Source organism: Elephantulus edwardii, unplaced genomic scaffold (genome assembly GCF_000299155.1).
Source record: "Elephantulus edwardii isolate Elephantulus edwardi_28Jun2011 unplaced genomic scaffold, EleEdw1.0 scaffold00151, whole genome shotgun sequence".
In the NCBI taxonomy this organism is placed as follows: Eukaryota; Metazoa; Chordata; class Mammalia; order Macroscelidea; family Macroscelididae; genus Elephantulus; species Elephantulus edwardii.
This window is the reverse complement of record NW_006399901.1, coordinates 7,387,137-7,404,075: the sequence shown is the minus strand read 5'-3', so window position 1 is coordinate 7,404,075 and position 16,939 is coordinate 7,387,137. Positions and strand designations below refer to the sequence as shown.

Here is a 16,939-nt window from a genome sequence, read left to right as displayed (position 1 = left end):
TGTTGCTCCTAGTTGGGGTGCATGTGAGGACCAGGCCCCCTACTTGGACTTCATCTCCCCCATCATACCCTCCAGGAGCCCTCTTCTCACCAGGATCTAGAACTTAGGCTTTCCAGAGTGCCAAGGAGGCCAACAAAAGCCAAGACCATTCCAAGGGGCAGCCTCCTGAGGAAAAGCGGTTCTCAAGCCCTCAGGAGATGTATGCAGCAACCCTGTGGCTGGAGAGTCTGCCACTTGCAGCCACTTCACCACAGCTTAGAGAGCTTTCCCTGTATCTATAATATGCCTGCACCCTTCCACCAAGGACAGGCCCAGAGGCCTTTGGAGTGCATTGAGGAAAGGCAGTTAAAAAAAGGGGGGGAGCATCTAGACAAAAACATCAGTGCTAAGAAGGAGCTAAATTATGCATTCCTGTCCCTGCTTTAAAGGGGTGATTGTGATCTATGTGAGCTAGCTGTCAACAAGAAGCCAGTCACTAATTAACTGACACAGGAAAATGGAGGCCAAATACAGCATATGGTCCCAGATCTAAACCTGAAGGTGTGTCTGGAGACTAGTGTTTGATTCACGTGTGTGGAAAGGGAGTTGTTTATTTCTGGCTATCCACAGATATCTGTGTAGGTCGAGTTCATGAAACTAGCTGAGATACAGGAGATCTGGTCAGTGCCCATACACAAAACAACTGTATTAGCTCATGTTGGAGCCAAAGACCTGTCATGGTTGACTGACCATTACACCTACAGTTAGGGAGGTCCATGGACAGCCATGATAACTCAGACACAATTGCTGAATCCTTCATGTGGAGGTCTAGTGCTGACATTTCCCCAGGACCTAGCTAATTTAGACTCACAAAGGGTTAAGGCTGCTGCTTTCCTCACCACCCATCCCCCACACCTGGATTCCAGGGGCCATTCTGCCTCCTGAAAGGTCAGATGCCAGAATCTAGAGGGAGTGTCCTGCTCAGGGGTGTGCCCACTCTTGTCCTGAACAAAAGGAGCCTAGATGGCACAGTACTTAACACACTGAACCCACCATCAGCTGCTCTGCAGGAGAAAGCTGGGCCATCTCCTCCTGCAGACTTGGGGAGACCAGATAGATTGTTGTTGGTCACAGGGATGGACTTAGGGTTTTGGTTTTTGGTCTCAAACAGAAGTCCATTAAACCTGATCTATTGCCAATTATCTCATTGTCAGAGTGCGCATCCTAGACTGTGGAGCTGGGCGGTCCTGAGCCCTTTGGAAGGACAAGAACACAGGCGGCCTAAGAGGCATATGCACAGTGAGGTAAACCCATAGCCAGAGGGTCGGTTCTGACTCATGGTGACACCCCACAAGGTATCCAGAACTATCAATTTTCCTAGAAGCAGACTGTTTCATCTTTCTCCCATGTAGAGGCTGGTGGTTTTAGAATACTGACCTTTTGATAGGCAGCCACTATGCCACCCAGCTCCTCACAATTAAGAACCCTTTCTATATGCTTTAGTTTGGGCCTAGAAAAACCTCAGAAGATTGACTGAGCGCCCTCCTTTGCTGTCTTCAGTGAGGAGCTGGAAGTTATACTGCCTTAACTGTAAAGCCCTAGTTTTATGTTGGTGGGACAGGAACTGAGTTCCAGAGTGTGAGATGGAAGAGGAGATGAAGGCCCACAAAAGTTTTTAGACAGCAAGGAGCAAGGGATGCTGAAACCTAAACTTGAACTGCAGCTTCTCTGGCATATAAAGAGGATACCAGACTGACAATCTGAAATCCTTTATTCCTACTTAAAGGAACCTTCGTGATCCATACATAGTATATTAAGTTTTGGGCTGTTGATCTCCTTTTGCTGAGACAGGTGGGAGTGAACCCTTCACAGCCACCCTCTATAGCACTCTCACACAAACCTTGGTTCCCAGTGGCTGACTGCTCTGCACCCCTCCTACACCCTGAAAACATGCCTACACACCCAGCTGCAGAGACCCTGCTCCTTCTTAAGACTCCTGGACCTTTTTCACTCTCTTCCACAAACCATGCCAGCCTCTCCTGAACCAGGCCCCCACTCATCTCCTTTGTCGTTTGGGGGAACGACTGTCTTCCCAACACCATCCCTGCCCACACCCTTAGGCACGTGTTTCTACCTTTAGGTTACTGGACTTTCACATAGAGACTTTCATACATCCTCCGAAAAACTGTAAGCCACCTAGGTCCTTTCAGCCTCTCCAACGGCGCATACATGCCATAGGAACCTCCACACACACGCTCACAGTCCCACAAACACCTTGGGACACACTCACACACTCAAACTCTCTCTCACACACACACACACGCGCTTGAGACCCTCGACACATGCGCTGACGCACGCGCTGACACACTGTCTCTCTCTCTCTCTCTCACACACACACACACACACACACACACACACAGAGACGCTTGACGCTTGAGACCCTCGACGCACGCGCTCACACCCCATACACGCCCCTGACCTCGACGCATGCGCTGGAGATATGCGCGCGCCCCTGGACCCCCCCATGCACGCCCTTAGACCCTCGTACTCTAATTTAGAGCCCCACGCATGCGCCTAGAACAACATACACACCCCCCCCACCCTAGGACCCCCTACGCATGCGCTCTGAGCCCCACGCGCGCTCTGGGACCACCCCCCCCACGACCCCATAACAACCCACAGGAACCCCTACGCAAACACTCTTGGATCCCCCGTGCTCGTCTTCTGATCCCTTAAATCACCACAGTCCCCTCTGCACGTCTTAAGACCCCATACACGCACGCTCGCACCCCCACCACCAGCACGCCCTTAGCTGAGCTCGGTGCCCCCTTCTGCACCTTGCACTGTAGGCCACACGCCCCCAACCCTCTTCCGGGTCCCTCGCGGTAGCCCACATGCCCGCCACCAGTCCACTGCGGCCTACAAAGGGCCAGGCCGCCAGGCGCCCCTCAGGAATGCGTTCTGCCTGCCCAGAACTCACAGCGCGCGGTGGGGCCCCAGCCCAGTTCCCGGTGCGGAGCAGCCCATGCACTCAGTGGTGGCGAGGCCAGCAACGCGGGGCGGGGGCACTGCCCGGGACGGCCCCCATCACGGCGGCACGGGTCCCGGAGGCGGCGGGCACGGAGAGGCCGCGGAGCGAGGGCACCGCCGAGGCCCAGCCGCCCCGCGAACCGCTCTGCTCCCCACGGACGCGACTATGGCCCGACTCCAGAGACTTCTGCGGTGGTGGCAGCAATAGCGTCCCCGAGCGGGGAACCCGAGCCTAGAGCGCTGAAGCCCAGGCCCGAGCGCCCCCGCCGGCGCCGTCCGGAAGTGTGGGGGCGGGGCCGTGGTGTGGGGGCGGGGCCCAGCGCTCCAGACAGCCTGAAGGAGGGGACGGAACCCAAAGCTCGAAATAGCGCGAGACCGAACCTGAGGAAGCGGAATGGGCTGAGAGCTGGGCCAAGAACGGGTAGCGGCCAGCGCGCGGGGGTGGAGTCTGAAACACCGCGAGACATGGTGGGGCGAGAGGGTGCAACTGGGGGTGTGGTCTGGGTTGGGGGTGCGGTTTAGATTGCACAAAGCACAGCGAGGGGAGGGCCTTGGCCATCCACAGGGTCCCTGTAAGGCTGGCGCGGTCACATGGAAGCTGGTCTTCCCGCTCGATTGTAGCCTGGGAGGATGGGTGGGCAAGAGCGACAACTGGGGTTGCCCCTCGAAGCCGAGGGCTGGGGGTGGCCGTGGGTGCAGGTCTCCCAGCCTTTTCGACCAAAGGTGACCCCGGGGTTCTACAGGCCCAGAGCTCCCCAAGTCAGAGCCCACAGGGCCGGCCCATGCGCAGCCCCCCTCACTGCCTCTTGTCCGGGTGGGCGGAAAGGCCAGTGAGCTGGAGAGGAAACACCCCTCCACTCCAAAGCCCTCCCACCGCTCCGGAATAGCAGGGGCCCAGGTTGGCGGACAGGCCCCATGACTGGGGGCTAATTTCCCTGTGACGTGCAACCTCGTCTCCCCATCCTCCCTCACTTGGCTCCCAGCCAGATCCAGACCCAGAGGAGGTGGTCTGGGGCTCCACCCTCCCATTGTCTCCAGACCTCAGGAACCAGGACCCGGCCAGCACACAGTAGGCGTGCCATCAGCGCTACTCTGGCCAGAGCTGCCAGACCACCGAAGTGATCTGCATTATCACCAGCCAACGCCTTTCAGGGCTAGACTCTGTAGGCTGCCCGCCATTCCTCCCAGCACAGGATAGGGGGCCCCAGTTCAGTCTGAGGATCAAGACTCCAGGCGCTGGCCCCTGCTGTCTTTTTCTCCCCCATCAATATCTTCTTACCAAGTAACTCTTGTCTAAGCCCAGCTGGCCTAACAGCCCCAGGCGTCCAACCCTGCAGCAGCTTTAGCTTATACAGGGTTCTCACTCAGACCTCAGTGCTCTGTCAGCCCCTTGTCAGGAGAAGAACGACCCCTGGAACCATAACTACACCTGGCCGGTACTTAAAGCTAATGTTAGACTTGCCCTCAGAATCCCCTAAAGGAAACTGCACCCCTGTTTACAGCAAGAGAAGCTGTATCCTGAGTGATCAGGGCCCTACCCGAGTTTCTCTGACACCCCACCTTCCAGCAGCTATGACCTGGACTACCCCTGCTCTAAAGGACACCCCCCCCCCAGAGCTCCCTGGTGCCAAAGCCCCTCAGGGCCCTCATTGAGTCTGATCACTTGACCATCCCCGTGATTGTTGTCATGCTGCCCACCCACCCAATTCCACAGACCACCCACCCTGTGTCCTGGACACTGCTTAACCTTAACTTCCCACTCCTCCTTACCTTCATGAGTCCTGACTGAGTCAGCCGACCAGCGTGGAGGTCCCTAAGCCCCTAGTCGACCTTCTCCCCAGCTGCAAACTGTGATGCTTCCTTCCTAGGAATAAGAAAGGTGCTGCAGAACAGATCCTCAACACATCAAGGGCCCAGGCCACCCCCTCGGGCTGTTGCCACACCTTAGGACAGTAGAGGCAAGGGCTGCACTGCTGAGTTGACACTGGGCAGCCCCAGCCCCACAGTGCCAGGCACAGGAGACCCTCGTGTTTCACCTCCAACCCTGTACACCCTCTCCCTGCCCCATGTGCCCTTGGAACCTTAGAGGAGAGAGAGAGTGGCAGCCTTCACACGGAGCAGGGTCTCTTGTAGGGAGGCGGTCCTGGGTGGGCTGGACAAGCAGCAGGCCCTCCCGAATGCTGGCCCTGCCCACTCCCAGACAAGGGCCCCAGAGCTTGCCTTGGATTTGCAGAGCTCCTGCTGCAGCCAAGCCAGAATCTCAATCTGTTTCCATATCCACCTTCCTCCTGTACCAGGGTGGTGGGTTTCTCCAAGCCCTGGGACCAGAAAAGGCCCTTGGGCCTCTGGCTCCTGGGGACCTCCAGCCTGCAGGGACAAGAAGCAGGTCAGAAAGCCTGAAGGAAAAGCAGCACATCCTGCCTGCCCCCGCCCCCCTCCTTGAGGGACAAGACAGCTGTAGGATTGAGGGAACAAGCTGCTTAGCACTGGTCAGAGATACAGAGGCTAGAGGGGTGTGGATTCACAAGACGCCCAGGGGCCAGACTAGAGAGAGCAAGAAACACTGGAGGGAGGAAGTAAGGGATCCTAGGTCAGCTGTCCTTAACAGACCAAGCCAGAGATGTGGGGACAGCACCACCATTCATAACTAAGATCCATTCAAAAACACACCAGTCGCCAAGACCCATTCATTTGCCAACAGTTTTTGTGGGACATTTGATCAACTATAGATAACATGGTTTCTGAGCACTAAGCAAAACGTTTAGACAAAAGGTTGGGAATAAAAGAATTAGCTGGACAAAGCATACCTTGAAGATGTCTTCCCTGCTCAGCTGTGGGTAGTGCTAAAAAAAGTGGCCCATAGGCAACCACTGGAAATACCAGGATGAGGTAAACATTATAGTGTGATGGAAATCTAGAAGCTTGCTGCCACTCACACCCAGAAGGAAGGACACAGAACATTAAATGGTACATAGTCATACTCAAGAAAATGTTGAAATTGTCAAGGATTTTACTCAGTTCAACAATTCACACTCATGGAATTAACAGGCAAGAAATCAAACAACATACTGCCCTGGATGAGTCTGCTGCATAGGACACCAAGTGCTAAAAAGTAAGAATGTTACCTTAAAAGATCAGCGTGTACCTCAGCCCAGTCACATTGCCTCATACGCAGGAGAAAACAGACAATGGAAAAAATCTGAACTTACTGCCTTTGAGTTGGGACTGACTTGTAGATGACACCCCTTCCGCCCCAGCAGGTTTTCCAAAGCTGTAAATAATCAGGGGAGGAAATGGCTTGTCTTTCTCCCTCAGAACCACTCAAGGATTTGAACTGCCATAGAGGTGCCACGTTTGGGCTAACAGCACCACTTCCTGCAGACTAGCAAGGCCACCAAAGTTCCACTTAATAAGAAATGTTAAAAAAACCTTGATCCCTTTGAATTCTAGTGTTGGTGAAGAACATTGACTATACCACAGACTGCCAAAAAAGTGGAATCTCGAGGTACAACTGAAGGACTTGTTAAAAACCAGAATGCAAGCCTGCACATTCTTCGGGGATTTTATCGAGAGGTGTCAGTACCTGGAGAAGGATATCATGCTTAGAAAAAGAAAGATCCTCGATTGACACCTTGACTGTAACAGCAACAGTTGTGAGGCTAGTGCAGGACTAAGTCTAAGTCAGTGTCTAAGTCAGAAATGCCCTGTGTTTTCACAGAAGGGAGAGGTTGCCATCAGCCTTCTGGTTTTCAACCCTCCAGCTCCCATAAACTAAAGTCACGGCTTGGGGGTTGCCCTTTGAGGATAGGTCTAGGCTTCCCAGTTCTGAGTGGGAAATGGAGTATTGGCCACAAGCCTCGGAGTAACAACTCTGTGTCTGTTTCTTCCCAGCTAGTAGTGTGTTGTCCCACTAACCAGAAAGTCATCAGAACCCATCAGTTTCTCCCTCAAAGAGAAATGGGAATCTCTCCTTGTAAAACCCAAACAGGTAACTAGGATTGTAATTACTCCACAGCCCTTAGGGTTTTTGAGTTCAGTAGTTTAGTAAAGGGACTCTGGTGGTGGTGTGCACTAAGCCACCAGCCAGAGTCTGAAAAGATTGGTGATTCAAATACATCAGCCCCTTTGGTAAACATTCACAATTATGGAACCCAGTCCAAAGGGCACCAGGAATCTGAGTCAAAATGAACTCAACAGCAGGAAGTCTATTAAGCAGCATATGAAATATTTTAGTGACCAAAATATGACCAAGAAACACTTAAGTGAGCATATGCACATATGCCTTTGGAAGAAAACAGTGCCAATAGACTCACTCATTGGCAGAGTTGCCACAAACTTAAGATTTGTAAACAGCTATGAAGTATAGTAAAGCCTGCTAAAGCACATACACGCCTATTCTAATTCTGTTTATTTGAAATGTCAAGATAGGCAAACCCATACAGATGTACAATTGTCAGGCTCTGGAGAGAGAGTCCTAGGCTTCTCACCTATAGGTCAGTGGTTCAAGTCCACCAAGCTGAAAAGAGAAAGCATTTCTCTCCTAGGAAGATTTTTGTACTCAGAAAACTACTCAGCAATAAGTGTTGACTCACGGCATCTCTCCATCAGGCACGATGACAGTGGGTTTTAGTTTGGGGTTTTCAGGACCTTGGTGGGAAAAGGGGAAGTCAGTAGTGATTGCTAGTGGGTATGGGCTTTTGGGGTAGTTGGGAATGTTCTGTTAAGTAGAAATGACCACACAAAGACCTCTGACGGCACTGTTTAGAATATTCAAATGTTAACCAAAAGGACAACAGTAATAACCCACCATTCACTTGGTAGGAGAAAGATGAAGCTGCTCCTGAAGAGGTTTGTAGCCTTGGAAACCTGGGGCAGTTCTGCTCATCCTGCAGAATCCAGAGTTGGAGCTTACTTCGGTGGGCTCCTAAGTCATAGAGTGTTACTAAGTTGGCTGATACAGTATCATACACATTAATGTGATTAAAAGTGATTAGTTGTGATTTTTTTCCTACTACAATAAACACATTTTTAAATAAAACTGACATTAATGCTTACAAAAGTAGAGGATTTTTATGGGGTCATAGTGAGTGAGAGTCCAACCCCAGAGCACCTAACAGCATGGCCAGAGAACTGGGGGCAGGCTCTGTCTTTGTTGTGAATGAATATCCTATGAGCTTGTTGCCGCTGATAAAATGCAAAAGCAAGGAGAGACCTCTTTGTGTCAGTAACCAATTAACTATTGTCATACCATCACAGAGGTGAGACCCTACAGGGTAGGGGCAGAAAGGTAGACTCCAGGCTTGTGAACAGCCACAGGTACCTTTCTGAAGGACAAACCTGCCTTTGACACTGTGATCACCTGTTATCCTCCTGCTCCTTGTCCTTCTATCCTTTGCTTACTCTGTCTACTTGGCTGGTGTTTGGACTTCTCTCAACAAAGCTCTGGCTTCCAGCAACCCTGGAGCCTACAGCACCCAACACATTGTCATCCTTCTGCCCCAGAGTACTGGTTCCCAGCACCTTTACTAGCCATACTACAGCCATATCTGGGGTGGGTACTATCTCATCTCACCTAATCTCATGAGGAGAGTGGCTGCCACAGTACCCTGGGAGCTAGGAACATGGTCACCACTGGGTCACTGTGACCACGTCTCGGGCCCTCATGGAGCAACCCTACTGGCTAGGCTGTCTATGTTCGTAGGGCAACTTAACTGCCAGGGTACTGCCACATTTCCCTGAAGGACTGTACATCTCATCCACAGTTGTGCGGGAGTTCAGAGTCAGGCTTAAAAGCCAAGAGAAATTGTACCAGATGGGATTGGGTAAGCTGGAAACTCAGCCAGGTATCTGGGCTTCACTCAGGTGAGGGCCTGCCAGGCGTTGGGGTCCTGGAACAGATAGTGTTTCAGCTCCCCACAGACCCCACCAGCTGTCTAAAACATGTCCCATCTCTACCAGTGAATGGGGTACACTGGGAGCCCTTCCCCACTGTGACTTTCTGCAAGCTTCTGGACATATGATCATGTCTGAGGCTTGGAGACTCAGAAGGGCCAGGTGCATGGAGATAACAAAGGTGAGCCCCTGCCTGCCATAGGCCCCAAAATTGCACCCTTGGGGACACCAGGGGTATGGGCAGGGTCATCTCTTAGATTTCAAGTGTTCTCTTTGGTAAAAAGGGTCTTAGTGCTAAGGAATAGGGGAAGCTGATTCCTATTTCTTTGGAGGTGGTGGGGACCCAGACCCACAGGCCTCTGAGGCAATGTGAATTCCCAGCATGAGTAGTGAGGCCCTCTGCCAGTCTATGGGTCCTACTTAGGGGGTTGGGGCTCAGTGGCAGGCTCTGCCCACGCAAGCCATGGTCAGGTGTCTCAGACCTGTTCAGGACTCTTGCCCCAGGGAACAAGTAGCCTCCAGCCTCTCCAGTTATCTTGGCCTAGTACTTTTTGACTGTTACACTAACCCTGCGAGTCTCAGGGTGCCTCCAACCCCCTCATCTGGGCTCAGCCTGCAGAGTGGCCCCACCCACCTTGGCTGTCCCTGGGGCCCCAGGCCCAGCCTCAGGCATGTGGTGACGTATGTGGGGTCCCAGCCCCTTTGTTGCTGTGGAATCTGTCGGGTAAACAAGTGCAGTGGATTAGGCACAGTGGATTAACAGAGCTCCCTCTCTGCATACCGCATAACCCAGCAATCACATCAACAGCGGCTTTGAACTCAGGAAAACTTGCCAGACCATCTGGCAACAGGACAGTGGTCATTCTTGGGTGTGGGATGCCCAGGAGCATCTGTCTGAGCAAGACTCGAGGAGGGGGCTGGATGGTGGGACATGTAGGCCCCATGACAGAATCATTCTTGCAGATGGCTGGTCTGAGTGATGCTGCCCTGGCCTCCCTGTTCCCTCTCAGCCTCGCCAGTCTGATTCACACATAGCAGCCAGGCCAAGCAACATGGAGAGTGGCCTCAGCGGCAGGCCCTCACCACACACCATCACCAGTAGCACACTTCCATATGCACACGTGCAAGCACACGCGCGCGCACACAGATGTCCCCTCTGAGCCCAGCTGACAGACTCTACAGGGACCCAAGCAGGTTGGTCTGTTTAGACAAGCCAATCTAGGGCACAAGTGGATGGTTTTGTTTCTTTCTTGCCCATCTTTTTCTTTTTTCCTTCTATTTGCAAAACTGCCCTTTAAGCCATGCTGACTACAATGGCTTGCAGCTCACCCTGGGAGATGGCTGCGTGGTCAGCCAGTTGGGGGTCTTTGATTTCCCTCTCCTTGTGAAATTTGACGTGAAAGGTCTACAAGGACGACTTTGGGGTCCATGCGGCCACTGCCTTTGTCTCATGGCCACGGCCATTCCAGGGTGAGGGTCTGGGGTGACGGAGCAGGCGTGTGCAGGTGGTGTAGCTGCAGAGGGCAGGGTGGCCAAAGACAGGGCCACAGCCACGAGAACAATGGGCAGTAGGCGTGAGTCCACCTGTCTGATTGCCCACCCACCCCCCTGTCCGTCCATCTATCTGCTTGCCACCAGCTTACCTCACCTGCATGGCTCTGAACTCCACATGGTGCTTGTCCCTCCTGCCGTCCGCCATGTCGGGCCCAGCTGGTCAAGCACTCAAGGCCACTTCAGGAAGCGGCTGACTCGTGGCCACTGCGTGGCTGAAGGAAGAACAAGTGTGACTCTGGGCTGCAGCTACGGCTCCTGCACCGATTGGCTGAGGCAGGGACCAGATGACGGTCCTCAGAACCCTATGGTAGCCATGGCAACCAGCCCCTTTAGACACCGCCACCCCCGAGCCATTCCTGACTGCCAGGGGAGCAGGCAGCACCACTGATGGGCCCATGCTGGTCCCCTCAGAGGTTGCTAGTGGTCTGGTCAGGTGGTGATGACCCCCACACCAAGTACTAAGTGGCTGTGTGTGACCCCTGTGGGGTCTCTGTCCTTCCTAGGAGGCTCATCCATACACTGCCTGGACCCCTAATGAGGCAGAGAAGCAGCTATCACTCAGTCCCTGCTGAGAGGACTTCAGGTCAGGCTTGCCTCAAAGGGCAGAGACCAGGCCCAGGCAAAGCAATGGGAGGAAAGACAGGGAATCCCATGTGCACAGATCCAAACAGGAACCCACCTCAGACCCCAGAGGCCCCCTCATACTCCACTAGCCATCACCATGACATGGACCATGATGCTGACGCCAGCTGCTCTAGTGACTCTGTCCCTGCTCTTACAGCCCTAAGTACCCAGCTCCTTAAGTCCTTTAGGGCTTCCTGGATGGCAGTGTGGGCATGGAACACTGCTGGGGCACCCTCATCTGTACAAATGTAAACCTGGGTCAGCATCCACAGCCAAGTCTTCCTAAGTGGTCCAATCCCATCTTCGAGGCCTGGTCCAGCCATACCTACCAAATGGATAGGTGGTCCTAGATAGGTTCAGGATTTCCAGGGAACAGGTGTGTGGGGCCCTAGGCAGGTCCCTGGAGTCACATGAGGTCAAACATTCTAAAGAGGGGCTGAGTTGGGGCAGGAGCCTGGGTTTATTTCTCAGCCACATCTTGTCCAGGGTCAGGCTGGTGTGTGCTACAAGCCTGGGTAGACTGGCATGGCTGGGTAAGCAGATCTGAGTGCAGCTTCATTCTGAAGTGTCAGGAAAAGGGAGAACCAACACTAGTGACATGCTCTCTGGACTCAGTTGCAGCTTGGGGTGGCCAGCCAGTGTTGGTGGGAAGACCTGAGCCCTGTGCCTGAGGGTGCCACTAAAGAAACCTACCTTTGGAGGTGGCAGGGCTGCACCTTAGGTGACCAGTAGTGGTGACCCAAGTAGCTGACCACTGCAGCAGCAGGGTTGTGCACATCAAGATGGAGATCCCAGTAGCTGACCATAGGAGTCCATGAGTGTGGGCATGAGAGTAAATGAAAAATAACTCGAATTCATTGCTGTTGAGTCAGAACCAACTCATAGCTGACCCTCCAGAGGGTTTTCAATCACAAGTGAGAACACTGCCGTCTTTCTTCTGCAGAGAAACTAGTGGATTCAAACCATCTCCCTTTGGGTGCAGTACAACCCCTTACCTAGTAGGCCATCTATGAGCACAGGAGAGGTGAAAATCTGGGAGTGACCACAGCAGTGGCATAGTGGCTGACGTGAAAGTGGAGGCCCATGTGACTGGGCAGGTTCACTGTGTCCTTGTCCTCTTGTCCTGGGCTCTTTTGCCTTCCCACTCCCTGATAGGACCCCAGGAAGGAGTAAAGCTCCCTGGACTGCCCCTCCGTCACTCTACACCTCCCTACTATCTGTACTACTCCTGTGAGCAGGACCTGAAGGCAGGTGGGGGCAGGGATGTGGAATGAGCACCACAGGCCAGCCTCTCTCCCAGATGCCCCTGCTGACAACTGTCCACTTCCCTCAGTCTCAAGGCCTTTCATGGGTCCTGGGGCAGATCTTTCTAGCTTCCCCTGGATGCTGGCCATTGAGATTGTGGACACTGTGGTTTTAACCAGGTGCATTTGTGCTGGGCACTGCCCACTGAGGACCTGTCTGCTGCCACACCTGGAAAGGCTTCATTCAGCCACAGTACGTCTCCTTTTTTTAAATTAATTTTTATGGAAGTTTACAGAGACTTTGGATTTGTTGTATTTTTCTCTCTGCTCACCCCTCCCCCCACCCCAGTTCACTCTTCTCTTTGAAAAGTAAAATTCTTTCATTTATATACAATCCTCCCCACCCTGAGTACACTCCACTATGCAACCTTCATTCTGGACTTCGGTCATGACCATAATACCCAATCATATACTGCTTTTAAACAGTTCTCTCCCTCATCTGATTCAATGTAGTAAACATAATTGATCTAATCTTTCTCAGTCTCACCCCAAAACTGATGTCAGTCCCATTCCACAAAAGTGGCACTATGCAGTATTTATCCTTCTGTGACTGAGATATTTCATTCAGCATAACGTCCTCCAGGGTCACCCGTTTTGAATATTTCATGAGTTCCTTGTTTTTCAATGCCGCATAGTATTCCACTGTGTGGATACACCAGAGCTTCTCTATCCATTCGTTTGTTGATAGGCACTTAGGTTGTTTCCAACTATTGGCTATTGTGAACAAAGCCGCAGTAAACATGGATGTGCACAGTACATTTTCATATACAGCACTGAAGGTGGTGTGTGTCCAAGTACACATGCTTGGGTATTTAGGTGTCTGAACATGTCTGCATGTGTGGGCATGTATGTATATTTGGGTCTGCATGTATTCATATTTGAGTGTCTGTGTTTATACACATGTATATGTGCAGGTGTGTAAGTATGTTTGAGCAAGTGTGTCTATTCTGTGTATGCATGTGTACATGCATATTCAAGCATGTTCCCCTATACACAACTTGCCTCCCAGAGGAGGGGCAGCAGGAACACTGCCCGCTAAGGTCCTGTCATTGAACTTGTGGTTTTGGGGAGAGGATGCTTTTGATTTACTGGGACAATGTGACACTCCCACCACAGAAAACCTTGTGTTTCCAGGGACTCTGGGCCCAGCTTCCTTGCTCTGCAGCTACTGCAGTCTGCATTACCGATCAATCCAGGCGAGGAGATACCTCTGGTTATGGGTGAAGGGGCCCCACAGAGTCCCGCCCTCGTCAGCAGTGCTGGGGCTGGCGGTCAGCCATGGCCCCAGGCCCAGCACGCAGTCACGGCTCAAAGAGTCAACAAAAACTTGGCAAATCCACAGGGCCTGTTGTCGCTGATAGAGACCCAGGCCTGGACCCTTGGGATCTCTGGAATCTGACCTCTCTGCTGGGCGGGAACCAGAGAATTGAGGAGATGGGGGACAGAGCTCCAGGACAAAGGGCTAGGCTGGGGCAGCAGCAGCAGCCCATCAACAGGAAGGTGTGAGGAGTCAAATGGCTAACCACAGGGCCCTTGGTGCTGAGACTGGGCTGGCCCAAGAAACGCCATGCCAACTAGTGCTGGGGGTGACACAGGTGCGGATCTTCAAGCCAGGAAGGGTGGGCTGGCCACTCACTGAGCAGGGCTGTTGTGGGAACTACTTGTTGCGGGGGCCCCAATTACTCAAGGAAACCTGGAGGAATCAGGGGTTATAACAGCACTTCCCAGGGGACAGACTAGGGGCTTGGGAAAGTAGAGATGCCCACCATCAAGACAAGGCCCCACAAAGGACTAGAGCATTTTGCAGGGATGAGGGAATGCATATTTAGGGTTGTGTTTCCCTCAATACTCAACGGAATCTCAGATTCCCATGCAAAGTTGGGGCACCCCCTCAACTCTCAGGGCAAGGATACCCCCCCACACACAACCTCAACTGACCTAGCTCTACCTGGGCAATAGGGCCAGCAGTATGAGCTCAGCTCTCATTGACTCTGAGAGCTGGGAGGATGTTCTATAATGTTCAGGCTGGGTTGTGCAACGGGGGAAACAACTTCTCTTAGAGAATATGAAACACTGAACCCAAAGAAGCCTAGCACAGAGTAGGCTGTTCCCAATGGCAGGTCTCAACATGTAGGGGACAACTGCAGGGAATTGCCTCCTGGTTGTACCCACATGCCCACTGTCCCCAGGCTTCCAACAATGAAAAAATGACACACAGGGCCTGGCTCAGACTTTACTACCTCTTCCCTACAGGCACAGGCAAGTCCCATGGAAGTAGTGGGCCTCAGCAGGGATGGAAGGGACCAAGGGGCAGTGAGGAGGCCCAGCCTCAGGGGGATGCACCAGGATCCTACAAGAGGCCCCTCAGTTCCCAGACTCCACCTGAGTCATGCTGAAAATGCCAGCACCCAGTCTAGCATCACCTACTGCCCACAATGCCCCCTGGACCCTCAGGTTCTTCATCCAGAGTTCACATTGCCATGTCACGTTGCCACACTACTTCTCGCCAGCCTTCTGCAGCACTGCTGGCTCAGAAAGTGCCTGATGCTGCAGCTGCTCCACTAGCTCAGCCATGTAGACCTTGAACAGGGGGATGGGGTCCTGCAGGAAGGGGATCTCATGAGTCCCAAATGCTCTGTGCTCCCGTGAACCTATGCGGACCCCAGCCCCAGCCTGCACTTCAGGGAAGTGATCAAGGTGATGAGGCAGGAGAGGAGGGAGAGAAAACCATGGCAACAAGAGCCCAGCTTTGCCCACCAAGAATACCTGTCCAGAAAGCCCAAGAGAGCACATCAAAGAGTCGGGAGGAAGAAAAGTGATCTAGCTGTCCCCGCACTTTCTCCTTCCCTCCCCCAGACTCCACTGTTCCCAACTCCCTGTGTAAGGACTTCTCCCCGAAGCCCCCACTCCTCTATGTACAAGTTCCTCCTTCCACACACACCTTCACCTCCAGGAGCCTCTGCTTCTCCACCGCCTCCTCCAGTGTCAGGCCCACCCACTCTGCCTCTTCCTCAGGGATAACAAAATCCTGGGTATCAGGGAGGGAAAGGTGTGGTTGGCATTCAAGGTTCGCCTGTTAGCCTCAGAGGCTGCAAGGGACCAGGGACTGCAGGTAATGCTCCACCTTGTACTTGTCATAGATGGCTGTCCTCAGGGCTGGGTCATCTGGGTGCAGCTGCGGGTCCTGCCGGGCTAGGCGCAGGAGCATCCCTCGCTTTAGGTCCATCCCGAACTTGGAGCACAGGTCCTGTTTTGGAGTCTGCAGAATGCAGACATGGGCCCATTCCCTCCACTGTAGCTCTCTCACCTAGACTCACCCCTAGTGACCACCCACCTTTCTCTAGCCTCTGCTCCCATGGGGTGTACCTCCTCAATTCCCAGCCATGGTTCCCCATATCCCAGCCTGCCTTTAGGATGTAGAAGTCAAACCCATAGGCCTGGTCAATGAGGTCCAGTGTCCTCATGGTCACGGTCACAGAGAATTTCTTGTCTAGGATCTCACTGTACAGCTCTCGCTGGAACAACTGTGGCTTCCAGATCTTCTTCACCCTCTTGGAACGCTGATGACCAGGAAAGACCCCGAGTGAGACCCCTGAGGACAGCTGCTCAACCCCTTCTCTTTCCATCCCACCTCACCATGGACCTGGTTGCCCCGCAAGAGTAAGCTTTATTCAGACTGCCTGTGACCCAGGCAACCTGCTCACAGCCTATACCTCACAGCCATCACCGTCCAACTCAGAGGCCAGAGCACAGACACTGTCTAGCAGGCAGATTCACTGAACACAATTCCTCTGGGATAGCATGGTGCAGCTCTGTCTCCTGCAAGCAGTCTGCCACCAGAACAGTGTAAAGAGAACCGAGGACTAAAGCTAAGCCCCCTTGCCTGGCCCCAAGCCCCATAATGGTGCCCTCATCTCAGGTCTGCAACTTTTAGTTGCTTTCAAAGTCATGACAAAGTTCATGTGTTGCCATCAGGGCTGGTCAGTGCCCCTCTAGTTCAGAGATAGGTATAGAGGCCTGCAGCCATCCAAAGTCCACTTGGCCCAGCCCAGCTCACCCACCTTGTGGTCACTGGTGTATCTGTGGCCCAGAATCCAGCCTTCGCCACCCCACAGCCCCAGCTGGGACTCTGGGGGATGGTAGAGAGGTATGGGTACATCTTCCACACGCTCTCGCTGCCCGTTCTTGGGGTTGATCTTGAATTTGACCCCGTGGGGCCGGTAGTGGACCGGAGTGGGTGTGGGTGTCTCCTCTAGGGAGCGCAGGTAGTGCTTGGGGAGGCGAGAGTAGATGCCCTCCTGAAGCCGTAACTGCTTCCAGAGGTGGACCGGGAACTTGTGCAGGGGCATGGCGGCAGGCTGGAGGGACAGAGGGCAGGTCACACACAGCTGGGCTCCATCCGGTGCGTCTGGTCCTCACCCGTGACCCCGCCCTTGACCCAGTGCCCACCTCCAACACCTTCAACTCTATTCTCACCCCATCTTTACCCGTGACCTCATATTCACCTCAATCCCATCCTCATCACCCACGCCATCATCACCCAAACACCACAACCA

General features: G+C 53.2%; 1 protein-coding gene across 1 annotated transcript; it reads right to left on the bottom strand.

Moving 5' to 3' along the window:
* Positions 1 to 14,879: 14,879 nt before the first annotated feature.
* On the bottom strand, positions 14,880 to 16,732 carry MRPL28 (mitochondrial ribosomal protein L28). Its single transcript, XM_006894906.1, has 5 exons — positions 16,445 to 16,732; positions 15,791 to 15,943; positions 15,508 to 15,642; positions 15,325 to 15,411; positions 14,880 to 14,984 (listed from the first exon to the last, which is right to left on the bottom strand). The coding sequence occupies exons 1-5, from the start codon at positions 16,730 to 16,732 to the stop codon at positions 14,880 to 14,882; spliced, it is 768 nt and encodes a 255-aa protein (XP_006894968.1).
* Between the last annotated feature and the right edge of the window lie 207 nt (positions 16,733 to 16,939).

Coding starts and splice junctions, on each gene's coding strand:
- MRPL28 (XM_006894906.1), bottom strand. CDS start 16,732: ATGCCCCTGCACAAGTTCCCGGTCCACCTCTGGAAGCAGTTACGGCTT. Junction 15,643..15,790: donor TTGACTTCTACATCCTAAAG/GCAGGCTGGGAT, acceptor TGCATTCTGCAG/ACTCCAAAACAGGACCTGTG. Junction 14,985..15,324: donor AGAGGCTCCTGGAGGTGAAG/GTGTGTGTGGAA, acceptor CCCTTCCTGCAG/GACCCCATCCCCCTGTTCAA.